The 15707-nt window shown below is 40.8% G+C and overlaps 1 protein-coding gene across 1 annotated transcript in view; it reads right to left on the bottom strand.

Moving 5' to 3' along the window:
- Positions 1-15707, bottom strand: part of NSF (N-ethylmaleimide sensitive factor, vesicle fusing ATPase) — a 145540-nt gene that overhangs the window by 102166 nt on the left and 27667 nt on the right. Inside the window, exons 2-4 of the mRNA XM_019523518.1 lie at positions 14375-14460; positions 3038-3137; positions 2258-2297 (exon numbers count right to left, since the gene is read on the bottom strand). Coding sequence (XP_019379063.1) covers positions 2258-2297; positions 3038-3137; positions 14375-14460 — 226 coding nt within the window. The remainder of the gene's footprint in view (positions 1-2257; positions 2298-3037; positions 3138-14374; positions 14461-15707) is intronic.

The following is a 15707-nucleotide window of genomic DNA, read 5'->3' on the forward strand; positions in this document are numbered from 1 at the left end:
TTTTTTTAATTATTATTATTTCTTAATTTTCCAAGTTCACTATACAATATAAGACTACACCTCAAATGTGTAATCCCAATCTGACATTGCACAATTGATCTCCCTTAGAGAGCATGCATGGCATGCTGAGTTGCTGGTAATTATTGGAACCAATACTTGATAGCAATCATTGCTAGTGCTTCCAGTGTTGACACCACAGCTGATGTTAACACTAAGTATTAAAACAAGAGAAGACAGGAGAGGAAAAAGACGACAGCAAGAGGCAGATGAAGGAAAAACAGACCGAGAGAAAAAGGAGGCCAGAGACATTATACAAAGGAGGTTTGTATTAGAAGAGAGAAAAGAGACAGAGACATAGAAACACAGCATCTCAGCACAACAGCTTCAGTTAAACACAAGCAGGAGACCCATAGGGGTAGAGCGGCTAGACACACATAGTAGCACAGCTGAATTGAAAGACAATAATCAGTACTAACTTGTATGTAATTCCCAGAGAGGAGCAACTAAGGAACTCCTCAGTCTTGTTCGTTAAGTTAGCCTGTATTTGAAAACTGACTTCTACTACTGTTAATAGTCACAAAAGCACCAAAAACATGGATTAACTGTTCCTCTAACTTCAATTCTTCAAATTTTTGCTCCACAAAAACTTTGCCTTATCACATCCACAAGCAAGAACAAAAGCAAAGACAAGGATTAGTTCAGACCTCCATCCTAAGTGGCAGCAAATGCCAAGCCTCTAATGTCTCTCAAGAGTTTAAAGTAAAGACTAGATGAGCACATTGGCAGAGAATGGGTGAACGGGATTTAAAGTAGGATCCTTCACATAACATGGGATTTAGCTACATGCTGGTAGGCATGAGTAACCTGACAGCCAATAGCAGTATTCTCCTGTATAAGATCACTTTCTCATATTAAGACAGCTATGATATAATTTATTCCTTACACCTCCTTGTTAGTGATGATTAAGTCCTTGTACTTCACAAAAGTTATACAAACCCTTCTGGAAAACAGAAGATTCGTTGTGAACCTTTGCAGCAGAATCTTTGGTGCTAGTAATGTATCTTCCAAGTTGGCTGATCTCATACAGCGAGCTTTAAACTAGCATCGTCGGGGGAGGGGGCTGCAGGAAGATGAGAAGACACCACCCAAGCAAGACAGGTGACAAATGCAAGGAGTGCCCAGGTAAGAAACAGGGGTCCAAAGAGTCTCCCAAATTGGGGGGTGGCACACACAGCAAGGCAAGGCCTTAAATGCCTATATACCAATGCTCGTAGTATGGGGAATAACAGGAGGAACTCGCCCTCAGAATAGCTCATTCAGACCCAGATGTAATAGGGCTTACAGAAACCTGGTGGGATTCAACCCATGACTGGGCAGTTAGCATTAGAGGCTACAGGCTTTACAGGCGGGATAGAGAAGGAATGTATCGGTCTTCCATAAGATAGTGTTTTAGTGTTTAGATTCATCACCACTTGCCCAATAACCATTCTACCTTTACATGGAGGTAGCATGGCCCCTTGTATTTATATGCAAGCAATTCAACACTGGTACTTTGCCCTGATGAAAAGATGATGAATAGTAATTTGCATACAAGTTCAAAGCCCAAGTCAGTATATTCCCACAAATGGAGATGCTAAATGTGAATTTAGCATCAGCTAACACACCGTTGGAAAACAAGAATGTGTATAAATGCCCAGTGGTTCTCAACCTTTTCAGATTCAAGTCAGCCCTCAGAAAATGCTAGCTCTTAGATCACATTCATTTTTTTTTTTTTTTTTAAATACAGAAAAATAACAGAGCAATTCTTCTATTACAAAGAACTTGGGAAGACCATGGCAGGTCAGAATGGTTTTAACACTATGCATTCCTGTTACAGTCCCTTGGTTTATCCTGTGAATTATGTTTGTACACTTAACACTGTGAACATTGTATGGCTTCAGCACCCTGGTTAAAAATCATAGGCCTAAAGAAACCCAAGTAAAACAAACAGCAGATTATTACATGGATTTGCTGTACTCATCTTCTATCACACCATACTGGCATGTGGAAAGAAAATTCATCCAAATCTCATGACAGCTAGATATTAGAAGTCCACAGCCATAAGATCAACACTTCAGCCTGGCAGGAAGCAAAGTTACTTTCAATCAGACAACAGAAGGGCTGACAATTCCAGCCCAGTTTCACTTTAGTTTGGAAACAATGAAAGAGTTGTTTTTGATCAGTATGTGTTAATTTTACATTGAGGTGTTTGACCTACCATCTATATCTTGTCCAATGGAGAGTCCAGCCCATTTTCGCTGTAAAAATAAATAAATAAATAAATAAATAAAAACTTTAGACAGACGGCTATTTACCAGAACTACAGCTATTTGCACATAAGAACAGCTCACTTCCTCACTGGAGCTGTTAGGAAACATAGGCACTTCAGCATAGATTGAATAGTAAAGCAGCTGCAATAAGATATAACAAAATACTGACAATGAAAAGGAAACAAAAAAAAAAAGCAATAGTGACAAAAATATTTGAAATTATCATTTTCCTTTCTCTGATGTCTTTGTTTGAAAAATATTACATCCATCTACTTCAAAATCAATGGTCAACCCCAACAAAATAGCTGCAATGGCTATTGAGGACAACTCTCATCAAGTCCAACCTTCTTCATGTTGCTATCTAAAAGACCCACAGAAATAACTCTTACCTCACTGTCAAAACACAGAAAGTGACTAAACAAAGTGCTGAGAAGTCAATAACCTACTTTTAAAAAATTAAACTGAAGCAAATTACTGTTATTATTCATTATGTTTCTATTTTAATTATATCTCAAAAAAGAGAAAATAAGTAGTGAAGAACTAATGGGAGATTTATTGATTTTCTCAAGAGTCTTCCCTAAAATCCTAACTAAGCTCTGTCTGCACAGATATTTCCTTTCTTATTGGAATTGTTAACTTGAACAATCGGACATTATAGAAGTGTCTCCTCACATTTAAAACTCATTTTGCTTGTTCCCTAGTAATTAATAAGTGAAACCACATAATACCTGGGGCAAGCTGAATGCAATGCTCCCTGGAACAACAGATGAATGAGTTTTCAGTGTGAACACATATCGGTGATTTGGAGAAGTCCTCACGATTACATGTCTAAAAGAGAGAAATCAGCATTTTACTTCAATATATAAAGCACCATACATAGCTTTAGCATTCAGGTATAAGAATAATTACATTCTAATGCTACAATGGGAAAAAAATGAAGGGTTTTGTAAATAGGCAGATGCTTGTAAAGAGTCTTAGTGGAGTTAAGAAATCAGAACTCATGGGAGAGATGATATCTTTTATTAGACCAACTAGATTTTTGCAAAAAATTCTTTAATTACATAGTGTAGTTAATTTAATTTAATGGCATTAATGTCTTTAATGAAGTGTCACATGGATATAGAACCTTATCCACATGCACCAAAAGGCATCCCTTCGGTTTAAACACCCCACCCTCACCCTGCCAATTACCACAAGAGTTAGGTCTGACCTAAAACCCTAGATCCAGACATGCCCAAACCCAAATAAAGTCAGTTTTGCAATTCAAACCTTTAAACACATCTGTGCACTAATATTCACTGATATCCAAATAAATAATTTACTTTAGACTTCTTCCATTCAAAATACACTGAACATTTGCAGAACAGTATTTGACATTTCTACTGCGACTGAACGCACGACTGAAATGGGAGGAATAGACCATGACTGGTCCCCAAGTCTTTGCTGTACATTGCTTATATACTAAATCTGAGGAGATAAAATTCCACAACAAAAGTCATCATAACAGTGTAAGTGTTTACTAGGTCATTGGCAACAATACTGAGAAAATGACATGCTGTGGGGGCACCATCATATTATGCTATCCCTGTCACTGGAAGAAATGTGTATCTGTGGATTTCCTGAGACACGGTTGTGCTAAAGGGTTTCAAAGGCAACAGGTAAAACAAAATGGACATAAACAAGCAGTTAAAATGAGACAGCAGTAGCCTGCAGGCACATTAGCCTGCAGCTCTCAATGAATATGTTACAGGGAGCAAAGTGTTCACTGGAAAAAAACCACAAAGCAGACAACTCCCCCCTGCTTTTTGCAGATCCTTCCTGACCATTTCATAGAGCACTATGGTTTTGTCATCAGTTTGGAGGGTGATCAGCCGCACACACGGGCAAACTTTTCCAATATCATTTATTTCACGACAACATGTTTTTCAGAGTAAATTTTTCACTAACCTTTCACATGCTGTGTCTTTTTTTATGCATCATGCATAATTTAATAAGACCTTTAAAAAAAGGTAATTTCAGGAACTGCAGCATTTAATATAACTATGGGGCACCTGTTCCTCAGGGGCAAGTCATGACCCTATACTTCAGCTCCCTGCGCAATGTATGATGAGAGGTAAGCACTCAAAGCGGGTCTAAAACTACTCAAGTTGAATAGGGTGTGACCTTCAGCAACCCAGAGCTGGGCTGGATGCAATACAAACTTCATAGTGGAGGCAACCACTGCTCCTCTAGATCATGGTGTATATGTGTAAAAGGTCTAGTCAGGTGCCTGATGAACCCACTTGTAGAGAGTCTTGCAGCCATCATACCAAAACCTTTGACGCATACGCCCAGGCAAGAGTATGGAGGAGTGGAGGCTGCCCAAGACCAACCATCCCCACTCTAGACCAGTGCTTCCCAACACATGGGTTGCAAGAATACATGAAAGGGTCGCAAACAAACTTTAAAAGTGGATTATCCTAAAGAAGAAAAATGTTGCAACTCTGGCTCTTCCCTTGTAGGCTGGCAGAGTTCCAGCCCGCAAGGGAGTGCTTGCCCATCTCCCCTAAGCCCCACACGCCCCCGCCCCACACACTGGGAGGCTGGAACCTGGGGGCAGCAGGTCAGGAGTGTGGGGCATGAACACAACTGAGCTGGGACTGGCCATTGATGTTTACAAATGGGTCCTGTGTTATCTGTCAGCTCTGTGTTCCTGAGGGAACCCTGGCACCCAGCTTGCTGGACTTACAGAGGACTTTTGCTTCCCCCACACCTCACCTAACCAGAGCTAAGCAGAAGAAAAGCTTAATAGGCATCTTGGGCCATACGTTCTCCCATCCCAGTATGAGAGGCCTATTTAAAACTTGATTTACTAAAATTCAGTTGCCAGGTTAGTGAATGCCAAGGCAAGAGACCGAATCAGAGGGGGTCTGGGCAACGTTTGAACAATGGTTAAGGGTTCATCACAACATCCAGCCCGTTGGAACCCTGACCACAATTTCCTACATTTCCCAGGATGACTGGTGGAAGGCCTCCCCACAAAGTTTATGAACACTCCAAGTAATCAGTCCCCTTAAGTATGTTCCATGTGCCCTTGGGATTTAACTGTTTTAGAAAACAGACCAAATCAAGGCACCAGTAAAAGACTACAGTAAGATCTGAAAGTCATGCTAAGCTGAGGTTTATTCATAACAGGTAAAATACAAAACACTGATGCTGACTTCACAGTGCAAGCATAGCTAGGCCATCTGAGAATAAATAATGTGGTATCCCTTCCAGTTTACTTTCTATATTCATAATAATTTCAAGATGGCTTCTAAGCATCTGGTTACTCCTTAAAACTTTATGTTTTTCCTGGTTGTTAATCAGTTTCTTGAGATGTTTCAAACCAGATACCTTTTTCAGTGGCAAGGGGTTAATTCATTTAAATTGAAACTGTTTATATAAACAGAATTTTCCCTGTCAATTACAGCTTGGGACCCTCTTGATTTACACAGTTAAAAGAATGCTTTGAAGAGGCTGGACTAAGGGTATAAGAAAGCTGTAAAACAGCACACAGTGTGCTTCAAAAGGAAGAAATCTCTCTGGCACCATCCACTGTTGTTCTCGAGAAGCTGCGATAAACAGATAGTCTCTCTCTTCTGGTCACCTGTTTAACATTCAACGATCATGCTAGGAACCTTTGCCTGTCAACAAACCACCCAAGTACCTTGGAATGGTTTGATCCCAGCTCTTGCTCTCTTTCTCTCTCTCTTTCTCTCTAGAGCATAGCTAATAAAATTCAGGTTCAGAAAGCTAAGTTTGAGCTAGGTTTCCCCAAATACTCAACTGAACCAGGGTAATATTGTAATTGTTTTTGTTTGTTTTTCCTTGCATGGCTATTATTACTAGTACCATCATAAATTCTATATACTTAGCAATAAATTTTATAGTCAAACAGGTGGTAACCAGATGTATTTTTCCTTCTCTACTTCACCTTTCCCACTTGCTCTGCAGCAACACTTCTTTCACCTAAGCCAAAGATCCCTGTAAAGCCCAAAAATACTGCGGGGTCCGCTCACCAAGAGGCTACCATTACTAGGACAGTTACGGCAAAAGATTGGGACATGCTGAGTTTGAGACGCATAAGGGGATCAGCTTGTATAGGCTGATTGACCCAGTTTGGCTTAGACGTGCTCTAATGAACTGAATGCTGACCCATGAGAGTGTCAGCTAGACCCCAGCCTGATTCAGAGGTATTTTGTTCACTTGTGTGCTTGTATCTGACTGCATTTTATTGTTGCCCTGATGAAATGATTCCTGGCATATGAAGGTGCCAGCCTGTACATGCTAATCAACCTGACTGGGTCAGGCATGTCACGTTAATCTGTGTGTGTGTGTGTATGCACGAATGACCGATCTGGTGGCTGGAGGAACCCAGCCCCACTGAAACCGAGTCCTGCAAGATAGCTCCATTGGGGGTGAGGACTTGCAGAAGGGAGAGATACAGCTTCATATAAAAAACACAAGTAACACAAGCAGCACATTGATAGAATTACAGAGACCCCAGAAACACACTCCTAATAAATGAACGCACCCAAAGTGATGAGCAAATCTGGTAATGCTTGGTACAAAAAAGGTTGAGAACCATTGCTTTAGGCCACTGAGAATCCAAAGGCTAGACTGAGTCCAGACATTCAGTGCCTCAGTGGTTGTAGCTTCTGCCAGAGACCAACAAATAAGAACTGCTGCTGACTGCCTAATGCCTCAGCAAGGGCACATTTGTCAGTGTGACGTCCCTTAGCCTTTCTCCAATCCAGGAACACTCACAAGGTAGTGGGGACTAGGGTTTTGAGGCACCCTATACTTGCTTTATTCTGGGTTGCAATATTGTGGTATTTTATAAGAGCTACACCACCATGAGTAGCTCCACCATGTTGCCACCAGGCCCTCCAGTTGCGTGCAGCTTATGGTCATACCCAGGGCCAACTGAATTTATAGACATCGCCCAGCTGGCATAAATGCTACTATCAAACCTAGCACTGTGACCTTCCAATATCATTTCAACTTCAATAAAGCTTAACAGCATGGTTTTCAACAAAGATCTTGAGATCTACTGCACTAGGCAGCACAGTTTGTAGGGAGAAGCCCTCAGTGGTGAAAGAACAGGTCAGGGACTACCTAGAAAAGCTGGATGTGTACAACTCCATGGGGCCAGCTGGGTTGCAGCCAAGGGTGCTGAGGGAGTTGGCTGGTATGACTGCAGAGCCACTGATGACTCTGAAACTCATGCTAAGCTTAGGCTGGGCTTTAACACAAAAGTTAAAATACAGAACACTGATGCTAACTGCATAATGCAAGAGGATGAGTTCATGGCTAGGCCATCTGAGAAGGAATAATGAAGCATCTCTTCCAGTTTATCTTGCTATATTCAGAATGATTTCAGGCAGGCTCACAGTTGTCTGGTGTGTAACCACATGAAATGTCTATCCTTGATTAATTAGTATGGTAAATATTTCTTTTGCGATTAAGTTGTGTTTATGTGTAGGAAGAGACATTCTCCATGTGATAGATGTCTCCTCCTGATTTAGTCCAAGGATATGTATGTTTTTCCTGGTTGTTAATCAGTTTCTTAATATGTTCCAAACTGGAAAACCTCTTGTCACTGAAGAAGGTAACTCATTCAAATTAGAAATTTCTGATAACCAGTAATGAGCAGGTTTTTCCTGTCAATTACTGCTTGGGACTCTCTCCTGATTTACACAACAAAAAGAATGCTTTGAAGATGCTAAACTAAGGGTATAAAAAGGCAGTAAAACAACAAACAGCACGTGCACTTCAAGAGTGAGAAATCAGTCTGACACCAGGTGCTGATGTGTCCGACTTACTCGAGAAGTTGAAGAGAAACAGATGGCTTCTTTGTTGCCTGTTTGGTGAGAAATCATCATCTTACAGCTAATGACTGGACTTTAATTTGGTTTGGGCTCACTTGACTTGATTTTGAATACTTGTAGTAAAATAAAGCCTTTCTGTCACTCAAACAAGGTGTCACGTCAATCCCTGAGCCAGTCCGGAATCCTAGGTTTTATTTGCTAACAGCCACTGGCCATCATCTTTGAGAACTCATGGCAATCAGGAAAAGGGCAAACAGTACCCATACTTAAGAAAGGGAAAAAGGAGGATCAAGGGAACTACAGACCAGTCAGCTTCACCTCAGTTCCTGGAAAATTCATGGCACAGATCCTCACAGAATACATTTCTAAGCACCTGGAGAAGAAAAAGGTGATTAGGAACAGTCAGCATGGATTCACCAGGGGCAAGTCATGCCTGACCAGTTTGACTGCCTTCTATGAGATGACTGGATGTGGAGTGACTGGTGGATGTGGTGTACCTTGATTTTAGCAAGGCTTTTGATACGGTCTCCCATGACATTCTCGCAGGCAAGCTAAGGGAGTATGGGCTGGATAAATGGACTGTAAGGTAGATAAAAAACTGGCTGGAGCATCTGGCTTAGAGTAGTAATCAATGGCTTGATGCCTAGTTGGCAGCTGGTATCAAGTGGAGTACCCTAGGGGTCAGTTCTGGGGCCAGCTTTGTTCACCATCTTCATTAATGACCAGGAAGATGGCATTGAGTGAACCCTCAATAAGTTTGCAGATGACACCAAGCTGGGGGAAGTAATAGATATGCTGGAGGGTAGAGCTAAGATGTAGAGTAACATAGACAAATTGGAGGATTGGGCCAAAAGAACTCTCATGAGGTTCAACAAGGACAAGTGAAAAGTCCTGCACTTAGGATGGAACAATCCCATGTACCAGTACAGGCTGGGGAACAACTGGCTAAACAGCAGGTCTGCAGAAAAGCATCTGGGGGTTACAATGGACAAGCTGAATATGAGCCAACAGTGTGCCCTTGCTGTAAAGAAGTCTAACGGCATAGGTTGAGTTCGTAAAAGCGGTGCCAGCCAACTGAAGGAAGTGATTGTTCCCCTCTATTTGGAACTGGTAAAGCTACATCTGGAGTACGCATCCAGTTTTGGGGGCCCCATTACAGAAAGGATATGGATAAGTTGGAGTGTGTCCAGCAAAGAGTAACAAAAATGGTGAGGGGGCTGGGGCATATGACTTACGAAAAGAGGCCGAGGGAACTGGGCTTATTTAGTCTAGAGAAGGGAGGACTGAGAGGGGATTTAACAGCAGCTTTGAACTACCTGAAGGGGGATTTGAAAGAGGATGGAGCTAGACTGTTATCAGTGGTAAGAGATGACAGAACAAGGAGAAACAGTCTCAAGTTGTAGCAAGGGAAGTTTAAGTTAGATATTAGGAAGAATTTTCTCACTAGTAAAACACTGGAACACATTACTCAGAGGTGGTGCAAGCTCCATCTTCGGATGTTTTCAAAACCTGCCTATACAAAGCTTTGGCTAGGACGACATAGTGGGGATGGTCTTGCTTTGAGCAGGAGGCTGGACTAGATGACCTCATGAGGTCTCTTCAAACCCTAACTTTCTATGATAACTGTTCAACTTAAATGAATGCCTGAAAACTACAGTGGCTGTAATGGCACTATGCTCCTGCCTACAAGAGGTGGCCTCATAGTTTGTGGATACCACACAGAATGTGTTCCTAAGTCACCAAATGAATTAGCCATTCTCAAAGGCACAGTTGCAAAAAGTTTTTACGTGACCCAATTTAGAGACAACACCACTGCTGCTGGTGAGCACCTGCTTTCAAAGATTGATTTCTGCCAGGTACCCCCAAGCAGCAATATAGCTAAATGGCAAAAAGTGGGACTGATAATCCATGAACTCTCCACATATCCAGCAGTAAAGAATGAGCACTATGACCTCTTAACTTACCAGAGTACACTAGCTGCAGCTTAGCAGGAAACGTGTGCACACTATTATCAAACGATCAAACCTCTGTCAGACATTAAGCAGTGCAATCATTATTAAACATGTTAGAAAAAAATGGCCTATTTTGCTTCTGTACTAAACCATTCAAATAGCTTAGATGTACATTGCTAACTAACTTTACAAACTACTTTTGCTCATTGAACAGACTGACTTCCAAATTGGACCATCTAGTAAAAGACAGTTATTAAGTTTGACATAAAATATTGAAGATGGCTATGGGGGGGTCTTAGAAAAAAATCCCTGCTGTATTTGGTGTTCTATCAGATGCCTATGATATAATTTATTCCTTACACCTCCTTGCTAGTGACGATTAAGTCCTCGTACTTCACAAAAGTTATACAAACCCTTCTGGAAAACAGAAGATTCGTTGCGAACCTTTGCAGCAGAATCTTTGGTGCCAGTAACGTATCGGTCTTCCATAAGATAGTGTTTTAGTGTTTAGATTCTTCACCACTTGCCCAATAACTGTTCTACCTTTGCATGGAGGTAGCATGGCCCCTTGTATTTACATGCAGGCAGCTCAACACCAGTACTCTGGCCTGATGAAAAGATGATGAATAGTAATTTTCATACAAGTTCAAAGCCCAAGTCAGTATATTCCCACAAATGGAGATGCTAAATGTGAATTTAGCATCAGCTAGTGCGGGAAAAGCTAGGGATGCACCAAAAGAGATTTTTTGGGCCAATACTAGTGGCCAATTTTTAGCGAGCCATATCGGCCAGTACTGATCCCATTCTGATATGCAGCCAGGCAGCATGGAGAGCTGCATCTGGCTGGTAAGTCTGTTGCAGGGGAAGAGGTGAGAATGGAGGAAAGGGGCATGGGAAGGGCAGATTGAGGCCCTTGCATTGAAGGAGGGAGTGAGCTGGGGCAGGGGCAGGGGCAGAGCAGGGACAGAGCTGTGAGTGGCTCATCTGGTTGAGGGGTGGGGGTATGGCAGCTTCTGCTGCTGTGCACACCCCGGGGAAGGCATGGGGAGTATGTGATCCCAGATAAATTATCAAGATGATTAAAGAGGAGAGAGAATTGTTGACACCTGTGAACTGAAGAACAGGGAGCCATTAAGTCACATGACTCCTTCAGTTACCTGAACAGAAATGTTGCCACTGCTGTTTGGTACAGCAGGAATGAAAGCAGGGTGCTTCTATTCTGGGCAAAAATCAGCTTCCCCAGTTTTGGAGGGGTTGATTTTTTGGGAAAAGGTGCACATATGGTAGGTGTGTAAATATAGTATACCCTGCCCAGACACTTCTTTACCATGCTGCTGTCCTCAGCACCACAGAGTTGACTGACTACTTTCTGTATGCATGTTTGTTTCCAGAGTGCTTTGGGATCAATGAGAATCTAAACATACTATAGAAATTTAAGATATAATGATTTTTTTCATAGCTCAGTGGTTCTCAGCCTTTTTGGACTTGAACCACCCCTCCATGTCAATTGAGTGGCACCCAATTTCAGAAACTAAATTTATACATTGCACTACTTACCTCTTTACACAGGGACTAAAGAGATGTAGGATTGTCCAGGCAGGGAAAAACCTGACCTTGGTTTACCTGCATAGTTTATCTGCTTATCTCCTCACACCTCATAGCACCCTTCAGAGGATCATGTTGAACCCTAGAGTGCCCTAGCTTGCTGATTTAGAATCATGCCATGGCTTCTTTGCCTAACAAGGTATTAAGTTGCATGCAGCCCACTTCAGGATATGCTGCTGCTAACACCTTCTCTTTAGTCAGTCAAGGACCAGATAATATGGAAAGCATTAATTTATAAAACAAGTCAGTCAACTGATCGTATGCAGCTTTATGGCAGAACTACAGATAAAAGAGATGGGTTCACTCAGATTTTCTGCATTGCAGATAAGTTATTATGCTCTTTGACTCTGGTCTAGTATTGTAACAATTCTTCTGCATTCCAGGCTTATAGCTTAAGAGCAATTTCTAGTTATTAACAACAAATCAGTGCTGGTTCCCATGCAAGCTTTAATTCTTGAAAACAAGGAAACCTGTTAGGCTGAGTGATAAATTTATATAGCAGCACACCCAGCACTTTTATGATTACATTACACTAATTTGTAATCACTATTCTCTGTACTTTCATACATGCAGCATATAATTTATCTACACAGTACCATAATGAAGACAGTTGACTCGTACAGGTCTAGAACTTAGGTTCTTCCATTACCTTATTTGGGAAAGGTTAGCAAAGATGCTAATTTTTAAGCATGCAAAAATGTCACTTATTAATAAAAAATCCATTTTGAGGAAAGGTTAACATAACTGTGAAAATGACCCAGTCTTATTTATTTGTGCAAGTACAATGTATGCAAACAACCTATTGGCAAATACCTGCCTCTTGCATGGCCTTACTTATCTTAGTATCTGAACACTTAAAGTATTATTTGTAGTGAGTCCCCCATTTTACAGATAGGGAATTGAGGCAAAGAGGGTAAGGGCAATATTCACAAGAGAAAAGAACACATGTAGGATTTCATCGCCCAAACCAGAGTGCAATTCATAGGAACCCCATCTAACTCCTTTAGGGGCACACTTTTTAACCAGAAAGTCTAGCTGGATATTTACACTTCTACTACTGCATTTTGCTCCATTACTAACTGCTCTTTGGGGGTGTTTTTCTCCAATCTATTTTAAACATTCATAAGGAGGAGGAAAGAAGCCAGTGTCTACAGCAAGCTAGCCTCCTACACAGCAGCTTCAAAAGTATGCTGGCTCACTTATTGTTATACACAATAGCTAGCTTTCTAACCTGAATGGCTATATACTCTCCCCAAGGACAGGCAGAAATCCTTCCATTTTACCATGTTCAGATTCTCTTGGTGAATCTGCTGTACAAGACTATACTTGGATGCCTATACACAAGTACAAGAACTTAAGAGAAGCAATCAGAATTGTCTAGTTTCATATTCTAAGCACAAGGCAAAAGGCTTTTGAATTTCAACAAAGGAGACTTCAATTTTATACTACCAAGATAAGTGTACATTTGAGCATGTGACATGATTAACTGTTCTCTCCCCCTTGCTTTACACACTCTCTCAAAGGCAGCAGGCCAATTATTTTTAAAAAGTCTTGAAAAAAAATTACTTCAAGCCTTTGTCACATATCTATTCCTTACAGTTAATTGTTGATTTGTCAAATGTCTTCATTTGAATTGGGACACTACATTGCAAGTACACTGTTCAAAACCATGTCCAAAGACCACTGAGGAATGCAGGAGCCAAAAATGATGCTCAGCTTCAGGAGGGAAAGAATTTTGCCATCCTACCAGTGCCACCTCCTCTCTTCTATCAGATCAGGTATAGATCATAACTGGTGGGCTGGGACAGCTCCCTGAGTTACAGGAGCTCTCCATGGTAGCTCATGTTGGAAGAGTTAAATGGATCTCAGGTCAGAAGCTGAAAAGCCTTAAAATGTGTTTTTCCTCTGAAACAGAAAGGTGAAAAAACACCATCCTACACATTTTCACTATGCACAGACCCACACACAGCAAGATGAAAAATCCTTTTAATACTTAAAATGCATCCCTAAGGACCTATCTGTCATCATACAGAGAGCTGAGAGGAGTTTCCAGCTTGTACTGTTTTCAGATGACCATATCCCCCTAGCAAAAAAAAAAATTATGCATAAGACAGAAGTAGGGTGCTCCTTTCAGGCTGCTCCTTTCCTAGATATTCAGAATAGCAGCAGGTGGTCATGGTTAAAAAAAGAAGCCTTAAATAGACAGCTTTATCAGTTATGATGTTGAAGCAGCAGCAGGAGGCTTACCTGAAAGGAACCCTGCCAGCATTTGCTCTCAGACAGAAATTCCATTAAGGAAAAAAAAACAAAACAAAACAGTACAGCAATCTAAAACACCTGTCTTGGATACTAGGCTACAGGACTAGTTCATCCCATATTTTGCATACCAATACTAAACTGAAAAGCACTCTCTTTGCTTATGTCTAAAGATAAATTTAGGAAAAATCCACACCCTCATTTTAAACCTCAGTGCAAGACTGTGCTAACTAGCCAAACCTATGCTTGTTCTGAAAACAGAGATGCCTATCCTTATTCATCAAGTCCTTGCACATCTAGATTCTGGGTACAAGTCCATTTCATAACTGTTACTGATAGTGTTCAGGCTAAAGCATCACTCTCTGGGACTTTTTAAAAAAGAGTGATAGTGGATACTTACTGGCCAGACTGGAAGTCCTTCTCATTCACCACAGCACAGTTAGTTAAGGACAATTCATCTGTGGGACATCTTGCAGCTTGCATAGTCTATTGGAAAAAATAAAAGGAGGGGAGGAATCACTAACAAGGCAAAGAATGCAAGCATCACATTTTGTCATACATTTTTCATACTTCACTAAAGAGATGGGAAGCAAACTGTCCACTTGAGATCATAATAGCACTGATCATCCCAAGGAGATGCAGAGTTTGCTGTCAGGAGCAAAATGCACCTTCTTATACCACTGATTTCTAAAGACACTTGCAACAGTTTTTCTCTAAAGCATAAACTGATCAGACATCTATGCCCTGTAACCTCTGGATAAGATGAAAACAGCAACTTCTACATACAACTTTACTAAAATCACCTGGAAAATAATAAGCCTTCTTGCTAACACTAGGCACAGAAAACATGTTGCACCATATTCCATATATAATTCTGAAGATAACTCAAAGTGCTGGCAGAAAAACAGTCTGACTGTGCAGTGGAAGATGGGTCAGATGCTGTACTATTTGCTGCCCTGAACAACTAGCTCCAGTCCTTTTCCAGGCTTTTAATAGCAGACCTTTGACAATTGCTTTCCATTTGCTACTTCTGGAGCCAATTATTAAAGCAGTTAAAAAGAATACAATTGAATTACAAAGTAGAACAAAGGGCTGAAAAACTGCTACACACTTAACTAGTCTACGCACATAAATTAGACATATGAGCAACGTTTGTTATAATGTATGCAATAAGCTTACAAGAGACCCATATTATGCTATACAGTAAGCAAGTTATGCTGCTTTCTGATAGGCATGTAATTTAAGTTGATAAAAGTTACTAAATTTAAGGATTCCCCATAAACACTTTATATTATAAAATGTGAAGGCTGTACATAAGGAAACACAAGTGAAGTGACCCTAACTTTGACCCTCTCTCTCAAACTGTCCAGTTTTCCAGAAACTTTCCAAATATTTCTCTTCTGGAACAAGTTAAGGGACCTATACATGTCCAGTTGGACAAAGTTGCAGAGAAGATAAAAGACAGGTAGTTAAATCCTAACTAGAAAGGACTCTTGATCCATAACATTACACTGCAGCTTCAGAATCCCAAGGAAATAATGGCTAATCAGTTCCATATATACACACAACACAAAAAGACCTTGCTAGGCAGGCAAAACACATTTCACTAATAAGCATGTTTTAACATCCAGAGATTGAAAAACCTACCCTGCGCATTTTATTTAATCCTAATGCGCAAGTTACAAGTTAAAACAGAAGTTACATAGCTCCTTTAATCTACACAGCATGTACAG

Source organism: Gavialis gangeticus, unplaced genomic scaffold, assembly GCF_001723915.1.
Source record: "Gavialis gangeticus isolate Ggan-Ray unplaced genomic scaffold, GavGan_comp1, whole genome shotgun sequence".
NCBI classification, from domain to species: domain Eukaryota; kingdom Metazoa; phylum Chordata; order Crocodylia; family Gavialidae; genus Gavialis; species Gavialis gangeticus.